General features: G+C 40.7%; 1 protein-coding gene across 4 annotated transcripts; it reads left to right on the forward strand.

The window, feature by feature from the left end:
* The first annotated feature begins 42 nt into the window (after positions 1-42).
* On the forward strand, positions 43-15,606 carry stat3 (signal transducer and activator of transcription 3 (acute-phase response factor)). 4 transcript variants are annotated; one of them, XM_034088952.2, is made up of 24 exons: positions 43-246; positions 3,285-3,434; positions 4,115-4,358; positions 4,459-4,551; positions 4,672-4,753; positions 4,925-5,025; positions 5,861-6,012; positions 6,602-6,760; positions 7,041-7,133; positions 7,265-7,324; positions 7,427-7,456; positions 7,547-7,640; positions 7,720-7,767; positions 7,883-7,966; positions 8,865-8,963; positions 9,102-9,237; positions 11,412-11,464; positions 11,559-11,653; positions 11,763-11,902; positions 11,982-12,203; positions 12,316-12,358; positions 12,806-12,865; positions 14,259-14,356; positions 14,444-15,606. In XM_034088952.2, the coding sequence occupies exons 2-24, from the start codon at positions 3,307-3,309 to the stop codon at positions 14,506-14,508; spliced, it is 2,379 nt and encodes a 792-aa protein (XP_033944843.1). In that variant the 5' UTR covers positions 43-246; positions 3,285-3,306; the 3' UTR covers positions 14,509-15,606. The 4 variants fall into 4 exon arrangements, with proteins under 4 accessions (XP_033944843.1, XP_033944844.1, XP_033944845.1 ...); XM_034088953.2 differs by having other exon boundaries at positions 14,468-15,606; XM_034088954.2 differs by lacking the exon at positions 12,806-12,865.
* The last annotated feature ends 1,922 nt before the right edge of the window (positions 15,607-17,528 follow it).

Here is a 17,528-nt window from a genome sequence, read left to right on the forward strand (position 1 = left end):
GGCTGTTAGAGCTGTCATTCTTGAAATACTGCATGGGTTCGGTGAAAAGGGCTGTATCGTCGAAGAATTTCCCATGTTGGCAAGAAAACCTACACGGTTAACGTGCTTTTTCTGTGTGTCCTCTGGCTTTTTTGTCTTCAATTTTATACAAAGCTCACCACTGACTTTTATTGTCAGTGTTTTTCAGTAAAAAGGGTAACCGTTTGATATACGGAGAAACTTTCCGAAGGAGTAACAACAAGCTAGGTAAGCGACTATAAAGGCGACTTCTGCTTTTGGTACATGTTTCTTAACGATTTTCTTCATTGTTATGTTACTGCATACCACACTAATGCATTGCTAGCCCTGTTAGCCATAGCGCTACTGCTCTACTAGTTGTGACATTGTGACGGTTATAAGTTATTCATGATGAGGAAGCCATTCCGTGTCCACCATGTTACACAAGTTATTAAAGTGTTACTGCGTCTTATCTGCAGCTACTCCCAGTTCTGATCGCCCCTAATGGGCCTGATTATATTTCAACTTAGACTAGAAGTGTTGTAATGTGATTTTATTCGTCTTCATTCGTAAAATTTACTCGTTTTTTATGTGATTTGAATCACCTTTTTATAAAAAAATGACAATGATACAACAGGACTGAAATGAGCTCAAACTGGATGCATATTTAGACAAAGTCAAATTCAGGTCATTGTTGTGTTTGCCTTCAATTGACACGCCCATCGCCAAACCATCTGCAGGACAACATGAATGACACTTAGTTTGCACTATGATTCAACGTTTTCATAAACAAAAAGGAGATTTTAGGGATGATCAGCCCTTCTCAGAATCTTAGTTGTGTACTTACTATATGTCACTCTCAGACATTTCGAGACATCATTTTCGTTTCAGTCATTACAGCTGTGACTCACAATGTATCAAGTGTGCTATTACACTATTGACTGTATTCAATGTTTTTTAGAGACTAAGGGGTGACTTCGTGAAATGCACTATGACTTTACATTATGACGTTCATAACAGTTCTATTGTATTTTACATTACATTACATGTCATTTGTTAGACGCTTTTATCCAAAGCGACTTACATACATTCAGTACTGTGGACAATCCCCACAGGAGCAATTTGGGGTGAAGTGTCTTGCCCAGGGACACAACGACATGCTGACTGCAGTGGGACTCGAACTTGCTACCCCCTGATTTGAAGTCCATCATACTATCGACTGAGTCACAGCCTCCTTCACCTGTTTTTATAGAAGCCATTGAATTGAAACCTGGCATGCTTGCTGATTTCTTAGTTTGCTCAAGGAAGCACTTACTGGAATATCAGTGACATGAGTAAAGGAATTATATTGTCCTTTTGTACCCTGTGATTAGATTACCATTTTTTCGACAATTGGACAAACAGCTGGCACATTTCTTTTCCATGACTTATTAATTATCATACAGTAGTGTGCCACCTTTGGGACTGTACACACTGGGTCACTGACCATCCTGCAGAGAGTGCCCATAGACAATGTGCCATAGCAATCATCCACTTTATGTAGGTGTTGCACTCATGGGAAACGTAATGCAGTGAATGTAAAGACATGATGAGGGAAACGGATGATACAGTTAAAGTCACATCGTGCTCTTATGTGCCTTAATGATCCTGAGATACTATTTGTAATTTCAACCTAAGTTCTCCAACAGTGAGAGCAGGAAATACTAGCCTAATTCAGAACATGAGAAAAGAGAAACCTATTCTCCCATGATTTAGCTCTTCATCGATGTGATCTATTCTCCGACATCCACACCATGCAGATGCACCTTTTTCACATATCAGAGAAAGAGGAACTTGTGTCACGTTTGTTAGACAATTTCAGTTATGTCCCTTGATGTAACAAAAAAAAACCCTCGCCATATGATATCAGCGAGAGTCATTTCTGAAACTGACGTGATTCAGGTGAAACTAAACATATGTACTTTTAGGTTTAGGTTTAAGGTTACTCTAAACGGAAAAATGCGCAAAAAAGCCGTACACTGAGATGCCACTAAAACGTATTAAAGCCCCTTACAATATATAATATTGTTTTTATAAAGACCATACTGATCCTTATACATCACTAATATTAGTTACCCTAGTGCTTATTATGCGAACATTTGCCAGAAGGTCTGCTCTTATGTAAACAAATATAATGACAATAATATGCTTATAATGTTCTGGTTTTGTTGACCCTATGGGAGATGAGTATTTTAGTGTATAGTATTCATTTAGCTAGTTAGTGCTTGTATTACATTGGATTTTATAATTCGCTTTCCCCTTCTGTATGTACATTTGGATGGGAAAAGCATGAAGTGTGCAGACTAATTCATGTAGGGCTTCATAAAGTACATGCATGCACTGATGTGGGAACATAGACACATGTTGATTGCATTTCAGGCACTTGTTTTAACTTTGTGTATGTTCCGCACGCTCTTTCTATCAGCAGAAGCAATACTTAAGCTCCGGGAAACAGAAAGCAAAATGTAGTTTCTTTTCGAGAACTGTTCCGAGTCATCAGTTATCAAGGTTCATCAAAGTTTAGTTAAGCATCTGATCTTTTATCTAAACTCTGCAAACTAGTGGGCAATGTCACTATCACTAATGATTAGGCAGAATTTAGATGGTAATGCAACAGTATTGAAAGATGCAAGCCTCTTAAATGTAAGAGGCTTAAATAAAGGGTTCCATTAGTTGTTAAATGTGAATTCTAGAGGACTTGGTGTAGGGTCTGTTAGTTTACAGTCTGCGGGCCTCAGGGGAACAGTGTAGCTGTGTTATGTTAAGATGAGAATGCAACAGAACCTAAAATGTGGATCTGATGGATAATGGTTGTCTCTGCAAGGCTGTGAGGATTAATGAGAGTATACTGTTCTTGTTGCACTGCGCTTCGCTTAAAGAATATATAAATGAACGTAATTAGATCCAATCTTATATATCAAAACGGGTGTTTCTCTGGTTTCCATTCATATCTTTCAGAAGCATAGACAAAGGAAGTGTGGTCGTGTTTGAGATCCAAGATCATATATTTCTATATGCTTAGAGAGTCGATATATATTTCTCAGTGGAGGCGTAGTGTTTCTCTGAACAGGAAGTGGCTGTTGATAATACATACCCTCCCAAGAGCCTCTTTTCATTTTCAGTAAAAACTTGACATTTAGCTATTTCTCTTTTGTCAGTGAAACTTCTTTTTACATTACATGTCAGTATTGGTCTCCTCCAACATGGTCTCTGCTCTATTAATGTTGTTACCCCCATTCTTGTTGTAGGCTTGAGGAGGTGTAAGTCAGGATGGCCCAGTGGAACCAGTTGCAGCAGCTGGAGACCAGGTATCTGGAGCAGCTCTACCACCTGTACAGCGACAGCTTCCCCATGGAGCTGCGGCAGTTCCTCGCCCCCTGGATTGAGAGTCAGGACTGGTGAGGAATCATTTCATTCCCGGGCTCTGTTTAAGGGGGTCTATTATCATCTGGACGGGGACAACGGCTGGAAATGATCAATGTTGGCTAAAGCTGCCCCATTTACTGTTTTGTGTGACAGTTGATTAATGGGGACTGTCCACGACACTATACACAAATAAACGAAACTGTTATGAAAGCACATATTGTTTCCGCCGTCTGCTGGAATATAGCATTTCATTTATTTTGAACCTCCATTCCCTCCAGACTGGCGGAGGGCACTAACTATAATAGCTACCTTTTTGGAAAGCTATTATGTTCATTCATTGTTACCTTCTTCTCTATCATGCCTTATTATTCCCTCATGACACCATTACAGATCTCCCATGCATATACTCATACTGTAAAGCGTCTTTGAGTTGTGAAAAGCGCTATATAAATAAAATGTATTATTATTATTATTAATATTATTATTATATAAGGTATCACAGTGCACCTTAACAATTGAAATAGTAATATAACCTGCAAAAAGTGTTTCCTGTCCAATGGGTATTTAGATTATACAGAAAGTGTCCCCCCAGTAATCTTCCTGATACAGAAAGTTTGAATGAAGCAGTTGTGAACTCTTCACCTTTCACAAGCTCTTAAAAGGAACTAGATAATAATCATATCCTGATGATCCTCTCCTCTCTTTTCACAAGGGCTTACGCTGCCAATAAGGAGTCACACGCCACCCTGGTGTTCCACAACCTCTTGGGAGAAATAGACCAGCAGTATAGCCGTTTCCTGCAGGAAAACAATGTCCTCTACCAGCATAACCTGCGCAGGATTAAACAGCATCTGCAGAGCAAGTACCTGGAGAAGCCCATGGACATCGCTCGCATCGTGGCCCGCTGTCTATGGGAGGAGCAGAGGCTGCTGCAGACGGCCACCGCTGCTGTGCAGGTAGAGAAAAGCTACACTAACCCAGCTCTAACGTTATATGACATCAATAAGCTTAAGGTCATGAATGTTAGGTGGTAAAGCGGTATATGTTGTTTTGCAGGAGGGCCAGGCCGCACATCCCTCTGGGACAGTAGTGACAGAGAAGCAGCAGATTCTGGAGCACAACCTCCAGGACATCAGGAAGCGCGTGCAGGTCAGTTTCCATCACACACTCCCTGATAAAGGATGCAAGTAAAATAAAAGATTCCTGAACACTATCTAACTTGACAAAATGAGTCTGTCTTGTCTTAAATATCCGTTTGTTTTCCTTCAGGATATGGAACAGAAGATGAAAATGCTTGAGAACTTGCAAGATGACTTTGACTTCAATTACAAGACGTTGAAAAGTCAAGGAGGTAAATTCTTAAAAATATCTATTCAGTTTGAGCAGTAATATGAATTTGTTTGGAAAGGTTTATCTCAGTCTCAGGTGAACATTTATTAAAACGCAACTTCTCAGTGTTTTTCATATGTATATTTAAGGAATTGCATTTGTTTTCTGACTGTCATGTCCGCTGTTTGTCCAGAGTTGTCCCAGGACCTGAATGGGAATAGCCAAGCAGCTGCCACCCGACAGAAGATGGCTCAGCTCGAGCAGATGCTGAGTGCGCTGGACCAGCTGAGGAGGGTGGGTGTCTAGCTTTAATATGTTCAATATTAAAGGTGGGGTAGGTAAGTTTCAGAAACCGGCTCGAGATACACTTTTTGTTATATTCCATGGAATGCTCTTAACATCCCGATAGCAATTAATATCTTAAGTGCTTTGACAAAAAATCCATAAAAAAATGTCATCTGTAGAAGCCGTAATACTGTAAAAAGTACAACCAATCTGATTGGATGGCCTACCTGCCTGTCAGCCTTCCATCGGGGCACAAACTTATCTCGTGCCCTCATTGGTCATGTGCGCGTTCGTGTGTGTTGGAGGAGGGGCTCTGTGAGGAAGTGGCAGATTTTCTCCGGTTGTGTATTTTCAAATTCTAGCGATCTCGAGCCGGTTTCTCAAACTTACCTACCCCACCTTTAAGTCAAAATACATTGTAACAGATTGAGCTGTGAGTGAAAACCAAGAACACAAGGATAATAAGTCCCCCACCAGTTTGATTTCATGTGACTTTTTATGGATTATTGGCAGCAGAGGAGGGGTTTGTGAGACCAAGAATATTTTTTTGAATAGAAGTGTTTCATTCTCTTTGCAAATGTAGATAATTGTTCAATGGAAAAGCATGCTGCTTAGCCGGCGTCTGTCTCATGCTCATCAGCGAGGCGTTCAGGGAACCTATGTATAATCTATCAACAGTAAAATAACCTGGGTTACATGCTACTATTCTGTTACTACTGTTCTTTAGAATTTGAGAAGTAATAACATGCTATGAGGTAAAGCTAGCAGTCGAATTGACCATGTTGACTTATTTTACAAGTCATTATTTCCATGTCTAATGTGAATGTTTCTTGTTTCCTTGTAGCAAATAGTGACAGAGATGGGAGGCTTGTTGACCGCCATGGATTATGTGCAGAAGAACCTGACTGATGAAGAGCTAGCAGACTGGAAGAGGAGGCAGCAGATTGCCTGTATTGGAGGACCACCTAACATCTGCCTGGACCGCCTCGAAACATGGTAACCATGGCTGCATTGTTGGTCACATTAATGATCAATGAACAATTTGATATTTATTAGTAAATATTAAAAGGGCACAAATGAAAAACTTTATTCGAACAACTTACATGGGTATTTATTGCATAACACTGGTAAATGATGTATTGGTATCATACATTAAATTAAAGTGATGGCATCCCCAAATGCATTATGGGTACTCAAAATAAATAAAAAAAAAACGTCCAACCACATTCTTGCTCTGGCATCTTAAAATGCAACTGAATTGGAGGCACCGTTTATAAAAAACAAAACCATTTTCTGCATAAGTAAAATGTTTCAAAAGGATTATTCTGGCATCTCCCAGCCTTGGGGCTACATTTAAACATATAATACAGAACTATAAATGTTGACACAGTTTCTAAGAAGTATTTGTGGTTGTCTCTTATACCATCAAATAGATGATTTTGGCAGACAGACAGTCTCTGCTTTCCTTTTGGTGATCTCCTGTCTTTTAATGCAGACATCTACCAAAAAGCTTTTTTCTGTAATGTGCCAAATGGTACTGTCAAGTCAGTCCGACCACTGGATCATTTCATAATTCTATCACCAGGATCACGTCCTTGGCTGAGTCCCAGCTCCAGATCCGTCAGCAGATCAAGAAGCTGGAGGAGCTTCAGCAGAAGGTGTCGTACAAAGGAGACCCCATCATCCAGCACCGGCCCGCCCTGGAGGAGAAGATCGTGGACTTGTTCAGAAACCTGATGAAGAGGTACAGCATGTGACACATATCTCCTGTACACACCAAGTGTTCACATCATTAACAGTTCACCCTCAAAAAGAATCGATGTCTAATTTCCTGTGACTAATGATACAGAGCTTTCAGTTGCATCTCGTGCTCGCCATTTATCAAATGTAATGTAATCTGAGCCGCCTCCATTCTGCGGAGGAAGACGTGAGATGCACTTAAAAACTGCAACTCATTAGTGAAGTGGCCTTTGACCTGAGAGTCTGGAAACCTTCTCTGAAACATGATCCGCTCTGTGTTTCAGTGCGTTCGTGGTCGAGAGACAGCCTTGTATGCCCATGCATCCAGACAGACCGCTGGTCATAAAAACAGGTGTTCAGTTCACAAATAAAGTGAGGTAAGTATCAAATGCTACATAAATATGTTTATGCTTTTTTAACTGAAATATTTGACATGTCCCGTTTGACAGAGAGTGTGTCTTTTTACATTTGGAATGCGTTTTAAACACTTTTTATCTTATTTGTTCAGGTTACTGGTAAAGTTTCCTGAACTCAATTACCAGCTGAAAATTAAAGTTTGCATCGACAAGTAAGTTTTTTTTTTTATCTGGAGTTTTTAGCACTAAGACACACGATTAATTTAAGACCTTAGCTGAAAGTGCTTTACTGATTTGACCTGTTGATTTTTCAGGGAATCTGGCGATGTGGCTGCAATCCGAGGGTACGTCTTTTTAAGATGTACTTGCCATGCCTGAGCACTGACTGTATAATATTTTAGAATAGATCCTCACTTTATGCTTTTTTCCCCCAGGTCACGAAAGTTTAACATCCTCGGTACCAACACAAAAGTCATGAACATGGAAGAGTCCAACAATGGCAGCCTGTCAGCAGAGTTTAAACACTTGGTGAGTTATCGATGCAAATCTCTTACTGCTTGGCTCCGTCCTCCGATCTGCTGTAGCACCCACTTCCTGTTTGTTTCAGACCCTGAGAGAGCAGAGATGTGGTAATGGTGGCCGGACCAATAGCGACGTGAGTACTATTCCTGATAATCATTGTAATGTAATGCTCAAAATGTTTGTATTTTTTGATGAATTTCTGTCATAAAGGCTTTTTTGAGTTGAGGTTTGAGTAATGTTTTCTTCAGGCCTCTCTGATCGTCACTGAGGAGCTCCATCTTATCACTTTTGAGACGGAAGTCTACCATCAAGGCCTGAAGATCGATCTGGAGGTCAGTATCACATAGTATCTCTGTGTTTCCTTCATGTAGGCTTCATGTAACACCAGAAATCATCAAAAACTCAAAAGAATAATATAAAGACATATCAGCGCTGTTCTTTGACACCCCCGTACAACGTTAGTCACCAAACACATGAGTCATTAACAAAGTCATCCACCTCCGGAGTCTGTCACTGCCTTTGCTTTCTTATGAGCCGTTACTCCTCCATTAGCCCAGTTAACGACCCCATGATGGCAGTATTTCTGCTGAAGCTAATTATGATTTCTACTTTAATATGCTGGCGTCATCTACTCCACATGTCCTAACCAGGTTCACTTCGTTTTGTATTTTCTCCAACCTCTCACACACCACAGAGCTCCATCTGTACGTAGGTGTCAAAACACAAAGAGCCGTTTGAGTTTCAGAGCAACGTGAGAAACTGTTGTCCTTATGGCAGAGCAGATGGTTTGAAGACAAGTTATGAGACATATGAGCTTACATTATCAGCCAAAAGATGCAGTGATGCTTACTTTTTTTTGTCTCATTTTGAATCTACAAAGTGATATTTCTGCTAGCTTGTTACTCAATTTTTTCTAATTTAATAAGACCAAGATGAAAGAAACCTAATACTTGATTTTCAGCCACAACAGATTTTGTACACAAATATCCTTTATCTGCAGCCTTCATGTTATCGTTTTGAAATATTATCATTGCTTATGTTTGCAAAATATGTTATCTTTCTAAGAAGAGGCGAATCTTTCTTAGTGTTAGAGCTGTTGTTAATGAGAGGTTCACAAGTCCTTTTTACAAGACAATGTACTGAAGAAGGCCGGAATATTTTCACATCATTGTGCATGACTTTTCATATAATAATGCATAATATATACTAATATTTCTTCTGTTTGTGCAGACTCATTCCCTGCCTGTGGTAGTCATTTCCAACATCTGCCAGATGCCCAACGCCTGGGCCTCCATCCTGTGGTACAACATGCTCACCAACCACCCGAAGGTGAGACAGCACCCCCTGCTGGAAAGGGGCTGAACTCATTAGAGGGAGATTGCTGACACATCACAGTTGAATATCTGTTTGTAATGGGAGAATTACATTTATATTTGACACCATGTTTGCCTGGCTGCCTCTGTGCAGAACGTGAACTTCTACACCAAGCCTCCGGTGGGGACGTGGGATCAGGTGGCCGAGGTGCTCAGCTGGCAGTTCTCCTCCACCACCAAGAGGGGCCTGACCATCGAGCAGCTCACCACGCTGGCTGAGAAATTACTAGGTGAGGGACCATGCCTAAAAGTCTACAAAAACAATAGGAACATAATAGAATCAGAATCAGAAACAGGTCTACATCACCAAATAGTCAGAATAAGAGTCACCCAATAAAGTGTTTTAGTTCTAAATAGCAAGCCTCTACAGTAAGTGTAAGTAGCTGTGACACCATATCGCTGTCTGAAACATTGCTCTTTGTACACTAGAGATGAACCAAACATGCATGTGCTTGCATAATATATGAGCAGTACTTCCACATCTGTGTCATCAGACCTCACGGGAATATGACTCTGCACGATGTATGGCATGGAGCACCATCCACTACTCCTCAAGTACTTCCTGTAGTTTGGGACATTTGTTTTGCTTTAGGTTATAACACTTGTGTTATTCTTCAGAGATGCTGGGTCCTCATTACAGGTCTGCACTTTTAAAAAATGCACCTGCATTGACACACCCGTTCACAAAATCATACAGAGTGTTTGGCACATATTATATATATATATAGCAAACAAGAAATGAAATGTGTGGTCATGGTACAGTATTTGACAGGTATGACGGCCCACAGTCAAAGACCTGGAGAGCTGCAAGTGATGGAAGGCCTACACATGTTATCACTGGCAAAACAAATGTCCCAAGCTACAGGAAGTACTTGAGGAGTAGTGGAAACAAGACTGCACTCTGCATGTTTGTGAGCAACTACATTGTCACTGCTGCCCCACAGAGACTGCACTCAGGATTTAACGAAGGGGAGGAGGTGAAGAGCGTCTGCACAGCAGGAGTCAGCCGTTTGACATCACTGAGATCAGGAGGAGGCAGACACAAGGATGGTGCTCCATGCCATACATCTTGCAGAGTCATATTCCCGCATCATCGTGAGGTCTGATGTCACAGATGTGGAAGTACTGCTCATATATTATGCAAGCAAATACATGAGTACATGCATGCAGGCCATGGAATGAGAGAGAGATATGTCCCCATCAACACCATATGTGAGAAAATTGGAAAATACATGTCTAACTGTCTCCCAGCATGTCGTGCACTCACTGGCTGTGGCACAACAAGTACTTTGTACAGAATAGGAAAGACAACGGCATTCAACAAACTCAAGACCCATCTTAACGAGCTCAAAGGTCGGGCCCGTTTTGGACTCTCTGCCAGCTTGGAAGAGCCTTTGCCAGTCGCAAGAGAATTTGCGCTTCTACTATATGGAAAAGAGGAAAATGGACTGATGTACACACACTTGGATGAACTGATTGCATCAACAACAGATGCAGCCTCGGAAAATCTGCCGCCAACAGAGGATGCAACATGCAAAGAGCAATGTTTCAGACAGCGATATGGTGTCACAGCCCGAGCCCAAACCCTTGTTATGGAGTCCTGGTGGCAAGGGGTGGATTGTCAGAGATGGGGCCATTCAACCAGTGCTATTTACAAAACCCCCAGCACCTACAGAAGTGAGAGACATTACTCACTTGTATGGCAAAGATGCAAAGTGTGGAGAGAGTGGAAAGTGCCTCTCTGTCGGCCTTCCCTGTACGGAGCTCTGCACCTGCTGTGCACAATGTCAACATGTGTCCCCTAACGTTTCTGAGGAACCTGACGTTTAACATTATATTCTAGTATCTATATACTTGACCTCTCACAGAATTATTTGATGATTTGTATACTGTACTTTGAATTAAGGTTCCAGTTTCAATCAAACCTGTACTACTTACACTTACTGTAGAGGCTTGCTATTTAGAACTAAAACACTTTATTGGGTGACTCTTATTCTGACTATTTGGTGGTGTAGGACAGCCACCTGGTTCATTCCTCAGCAAATCTGAAGAGGAAAAGAGTGGTCATTCTCAAGTTATGGGCTTTTTTGTCACCTTTCCCACATCCGGCCTGGTCTAATGTGGCTCTTTTCAGGGATTGTTCTAACAACCCAAAAAAACATTTTCCCCCCCAAAATAAAATGTGACAACAATCAATTTCATTAATGGGAGACCCTAAAGATAAGAAAAATCATTATTGTGTTTGGTTCTACCTCGGGTAGGGGCATCTCGAAAACTAAAGCCTTTGTTGAGGACTTGCTGCTAGACTATACATCATTGTCATCATTTATCCAATGATATTGTGTTAATCTCAGTCTTGTCACTGTCTCATATGTTAATGTGTGATGTTCTTCTGTCCATTCAGGGCCGTGTGTAAACTACTCCGGCTGCCAGATCACTTGGGCCAAGTTCTGCAAGGTACTGACCTAAAAAAACACTTACGGTTCAACCTGCCATCTTGCTATTGTGTTACTTCAATTGTTATTGTTATTTTTCTCCTTCCTCTTCCCAGGAAAACATGGCTGGCAAAGGCTTCTCCTTCTGGGTGTGGCTGGACAACATCATCGACCTGGTGAAGAAGTACATCCTGGCACTGTGGAACGAAGGGTGAGAGGTCGCCCTTTGTGTACGAGTCCAAGTGTTTTGAAGTGCTGTGGTCAACAGTTTCAGAATAGATTTGCTATTTTTAAACCAATATCCTGTTGATTTTCTGCAGGTATATCATGGGCTTCATCAGTAAGGAGAGGGAGAGGGCCCTTCTTAACCCGAAACCCCCCGGCACTTTCCTGCTGCGCTTCAGTGAGAGCAGCAAGGAGGGCGGCATCACATTCACATGGGTGGAGAAAGACATCAGCGGTGAGTTGTTGTTGTTTTTATACCGGCTGATCGCTTTAGTTTCTGTTCAGGTACTGAGCTTCCTTGTATGTGTTCCTAGGAAAGACCCAGATGCAGTCGGTGGAGCCCTACACCAAGCAGCAGCTCAACAACATGTCTTTTGCCGACATCATCATGGGATACAAGATCATGGACGCCACCAACATCCTGGTTTCGCCTCTTGTTTACCTCTACCCCGATATCCCCAAAGACGAGGCTTTTGGGAAATACTGCAGGCCAGAAGCCGCGCCGGAGCCTGAGATGGGAGGAGACTCCACGAGTAGTGAGTGTTCCTTACGCTTCCTTTAAGACGGGCAACACATATTGTTTAGTGTGCATGTTTTTTCTCGCTTCGTTTCTTGTGATAGTGCTAATACTCTTTTTCTCTTTGACAGCTATTCAGCCATACTTGAAGACGAAGTTCATCTGCGTTACCCCGTGAGTATCTTCTTTTTTTTAAGTGGTAATATTTACAGGAAGGGCTCATGCCATCTTGTGACCTTCGCTTATTTTAGTCCTTATGAGTGTTCCTGGTATGACCTGAACTTCCCTTTTTGAGATTTCCTTTTTCAATATGTGCCAAATTCTGCCAAATGTTCAAGAAAAGAGAACAAGTCAGTTTTTTACTCTCACTGCAAGTCATCGCTGTCAGATCAAGTATTGTGAACCCAGATCAATGTAGATTATGTTCAGACAGATTACAATTAACACAACAGGTTGTGTCTTCGCTGATCATTCCAGATATGGGTTCATTTCCATGCTCCGTATACTATCTGTTCGACTGTATTTGCATTCAAATAATAAAGGGTAGACCGAGGGCAGCTGTTTGAGGGTGTGCTGGTGGGTTTGAGGTTCGCTCAGTGAGATCCTGACCTGTCTCCGTAGGTGTCCCTCCGTGTTCATGGACTTGCCGGACAGTGAGCTGCTTGGGAACGGATTCCCAGGGTAGGCGCTCAGGGAGGGGGGGGGGGTGGCATGTAGGGAGGGCTTTGTGTGTGCATCTTGTCACTTAAGTTGCAGCACCTACCTGTTTGTCTTTTCCAACTCGCCTGTCACTTTACCTGGTACTAATATAAGAGCATCTCCCTGCTATTAATCCGTTTTTCATTCATTTAGATAGTTGTGTCAGTATTTTGTATAACATTTTTTACCAGATTTCAGATAAAAGTAGTATTATCACTGGGAAATCATTCCTAATCCATTCACGATTCCATTCCAAGACCAAATACAGTATCGAAATATAACTAAAAGGGCATTTGGGGAACACCGACGTTCACCAAGGCAAAAACGATTTGGTTATTTCCTCCATGATTCAGATCCGCTCCAGCTTTAATTCAATCAATCAATGTTTATTTATATAGCCCAATATCACAAATGTTACATTTGTCTCAGTGGTCTTCACAGTGTGTACAGAATATCAGTATGACAATACGACACCCTCTGTCCTTAGACCCTCACATCGTACAAGGAAAAACTTCCAAAGAAAACCCAGTTTAAAGGGAAAAATGGGAGAAACCTCAGGGAGAGCAACAGAGGAGGGATCCCTCTCCCAGGACGGACAGACGTGCAATAGATGCCGTGTGTAAATTGAAAAGATAATACATTTGCAACATAGGTAGTCCAAATGTTTGGAAATGCATGTGTGTATAATAATAATTAATAATTAATTGGCTTCTTCATTTGACCAATAAACACCCTTTCACCAAGTTACATGAACATGTTACCGATATTTTATCGGTAATCCTGTTGACCACACTGACAGAACCTCCTCTGCAAAGTACTGGAAATTGTACTTTTAAAAGTCTGAGTAACAACCTGATCTATCCACCAGCAAACTATCAAACATCCTCCTTTTACTTTAGCTGCCGGTCATTAATATCAATCATTAACATCAACACAAATGTTAAGCACTGCCTGAAACAGAAGCAGGGAATATTATTGAATATGCTCAACATCAGCCCAGTCTTTAGCGGTTGAAGATATATATGTTGATGTTTACATTTAAACATTAATGAAGATTTAGCCACAGATCCATCACATTTTGAATCTCCCCTACTCTCTTTCGGGCATGACTTTCCTCACTGACACGAATGCTGAATTGTCTTTCTACGGAGTGACCGTTTCACACAGGAAGCCACTGATGCAGTATGTGTATGAACCACCGTAGCGATCAGTGGGATGAAGAAAAGCATTGATTTACACAAGTTAGTTGGTAGCGAGAAAACATGTTGTTACTTTAGTTTTATATATGAACATTTTTAACGAGTACAAACCTTATGGCAGGAAACAAGTGGCATTTCAGCGTCAACAACTCTTTTTTCTTGTTTTTCCCCCACAGCACAAACTCTGGAAACACCAGCGACCTGTTCCCCATGTCGCCCCGCACCCTGGACTCCCTGATGCACAATGAAGTTGAGGCAAATCCTTCACATTTGGGTGAGTCATTTAAACTATCAAACGACACATTTGTGTTAGCTAGGACACTCAATGACCTAGAACGTGTTTATTAACCAACATTATTAGCCTCCGTGTGGTTTTCCTCTGCAGACTCAATCACTTTGGACATGGATGTAGCGTCACCTATGTGAGGAGAGTCCCCACGTTTCTTCATTTTCTTCCTTGGGATTTGGTATTATGTTGTGAAAGAGGTGTTATAATTTTCCCACCTCCTGTACAGTTTGTTTCTTGTTTCTGTGTAAAAGAAAATGTCTACTTTTCACAGAGAAGGGATCGAAATGGTTTTGAAAGATGTTTTAAATCTTTTAAAAGAGGATTTCCACTCATTTAAAGTTTGACTGTCCATCTTTAGCTCAGTGTGTGATTGTAAGCGTCTTCCCGCTCCTGTTCTGTTCTTCCCCATCTGCATAGATGTCCTGATTACTCTTTTCAGTATCTGGAATTATATTTTTGAGAACATTGTATTTTTGCCTTTTTGAAACGGCTATGAACTCTTGTGTTCTTTTCTTTTGAATAAGAAAGTGTAAGTAGAATAATTGTTGCATACAGTAAGCTTTGCCGGTTTGGAATTGTATTGTTCTGATGCATTTAATGGTCCTTTTTAAATATGTACTATTGCATTTTTAGTGGCCGCCAAATGTTTTGTCACATGCGTCTCACAATACCTTTGTTTCATATCAAACGGTTTGTTTCTTGAATGAAATATTTCCAATATTTCTTAGAGCCATTTGAAGTGTTAAAAAACTGCAGAGAGATGATATAACAATTTATGGATATTTTCCTGTAAAGTTATTTCCCCTTATAGTGAGAAATTACATGATATAACCTGTACAAGTTGTTTTGAAAGCAGTTTTTTGTCACTCCCACCCCATATCAAACTGTAATTTGTGATCATGTGAGTTGCACATGATTTAAAATTAGCAGTTTTATTGTTTGTGTTGTGCCTGAATTCACATGATCAGATATGTAATGTAAATCATTGTATGAACAATTTATTTTAAGACAACCTTGTTGTTAAAATAATCATGGATGAGAAAGAGATATTTCCCTCTAACACAGCAAGGAGTGTTGACTTTTAACCTTTCATACAGCTTGTAAACTCTGAGATAAATGCAAGCCACATCTGTCCGTCATGCAATGAAATGCCACGAGGATTTCTGTACAATACGATGTAACTACTCATCAATTGACATAAGGTAATAAAAACAAGTTAGCACTAAAGTAGTCAAGTCATTGGTTGGTGTCATTATTCACTTGCAAGTTAAGGATACAAACATGATGGGAGTTTTAGCACTTGAAATGGAAATATGTTAAATAGGAAATACATTTGTCTGCCAAACATTCACAAGAACAAATCAATAACTTGTTAAAATACAGTTCAACAAAATAGTCTTCCATGTGTGACCTGCAACAGAAAATATGTGCAAAAGGGCAAACTTAAGCAAACCACCAAGTGTTTCATAATACAACCCAGAGAATAACTCAAACAGGTTTTATGGCTGTGAACTTCATTCCTGAGATAAATCACTGGCTGATAACATTTACTGGGAATATCCTCAAATGCAGCAATATAGATAGGAAGCCAGACGATTAACAACGAGAGTCCAAGATTTAATAGAAATAATAAAGCAATGTGTGAAATATGCACGCAATAAACACGTTATCTTTATGAGGCGTCTGTTGGTCTGAATGCTGTGGGAACAGAGCTGAAGTGTAATGCAGCACAGATTGTTCTGGAAACAAAATGAATTTTAGTTCATTGACTTCATATGGGGATCTGGGAGTTTGACTTGATATTGATTGATACATATTCCTTTAGGGAAGGCTATTTCATGATCCAAGAAGAGACAACATCTAAATTAGGGACGTTTAATTTGGATGGAAAATCAGTCCCATGTTTCTTTTTTATTGGTATTTTCAATTGAATTAAAATAAAAAAGTAAATAACACATGAATTAATGTGTGTCAAGTGAAATGACAAGCGTGCGAAACCTATGGTTAGTTCGGCTAAAATATGTATACTTAAAATGTGTGACAAACCTTGTTGTCAGGGGTCATTTAGTGTTGTTGTAAAGCAGGAGGTCATTTTAGCCAATTCATTTTGTATAATGCAGTGATTTGGATATTACACGTCATTCATGCATACAATGTGATGTCATCCCACTTCCTTTTTCAATTCGAAGAAATAACAGTGTCTCCACCCATGAGATTTCCCTGACCGGAAACCCCCATATTGTATCTGTTCACTTCAGCTCCACTACATCTCCAGCTGTACCGTGATGAGATCAGCTGCAGTGGTTTCCCATGAGTCCTTGGAGAGCATGTGACAGCTGAGATAAAGCCTGCAGCTAAACAAACAGGGACAGTATAGGCAGCAGTCTGTGCATTCCTGGACCTCTGGCCTGATCTCCAGCTCTCTCTGAGCCCTGGTTGCCTCTGGTAGTCCGTGAGAGGCAGGGAACACAGACTGGTTTGAGGAGAGGAAGAGGGAACAGCTATTACCGGCAGCAGCTGCTGACTCAGCTGTCTGAGGAAGCAACTGTCACCCTTCAGTTGGCTCACAGCCAATCTGCAGGATCAATGAGGCTTCAACAGGGTGCTGTGTGTGTGTGTGTGTGTGTGTGTGTGTGTGTGTGTGTGTGTGTGTGTGTGTGTGTGTGTGTGTGTGTGTGTGTGTGTGTGTGTGTGTGTGTGTGTGTGTGTGTGTGTGTGTGTGTGTGTGTGTGGGTGTGTGTGTGTGTGTGTGTGTGTGTGTGTGTGTGTGTGTGTGTGTGTGTGTGTGTGTGTGTGTGAGACTGATGAGGACTTTTTGACATAGATGCGGGAAATGAAGTTATGTATAGTATTTCTGCATCATAGGGGACTTTTATTTTTATTTTTACAGCTTTGACAGAGTAGTTGTTGCTTTGTAGGCTTTTATTTTTACAAAGCTGGTAAACACATTATATCATATAATACTTCTCCAATTGTTTTATCCTTAAAAAAACAGTAAAGTATTTTTCAATGATTTACTAAAATCAAGGATAAAAGTACTTTTTCTTACAAGCACAATTTGGATTTTGGTCAAAAGTCAAGAGCAACATTATAACAGAAGAAGTGAACATTCCTTTCTTACCTTTCTTCAACATTCAACATGGCTCCACATGGTTGC

Source organism: Pseudochaenichthys georgianus, chromosome 8 (genome assembly GCF_902827115.2).
Source record: "Pseudochaenichthys georgianus chromosome 8, fPseGeo1.2, whole genome shotgun sequence".
Taxonomy (NCBI): Eukaryota; Metazoa; Chordata; class Actinopteri; order Perciformes; family Channichthyidae; genus Pseudochaenichthys; species Pseudochaenichthys georgianus.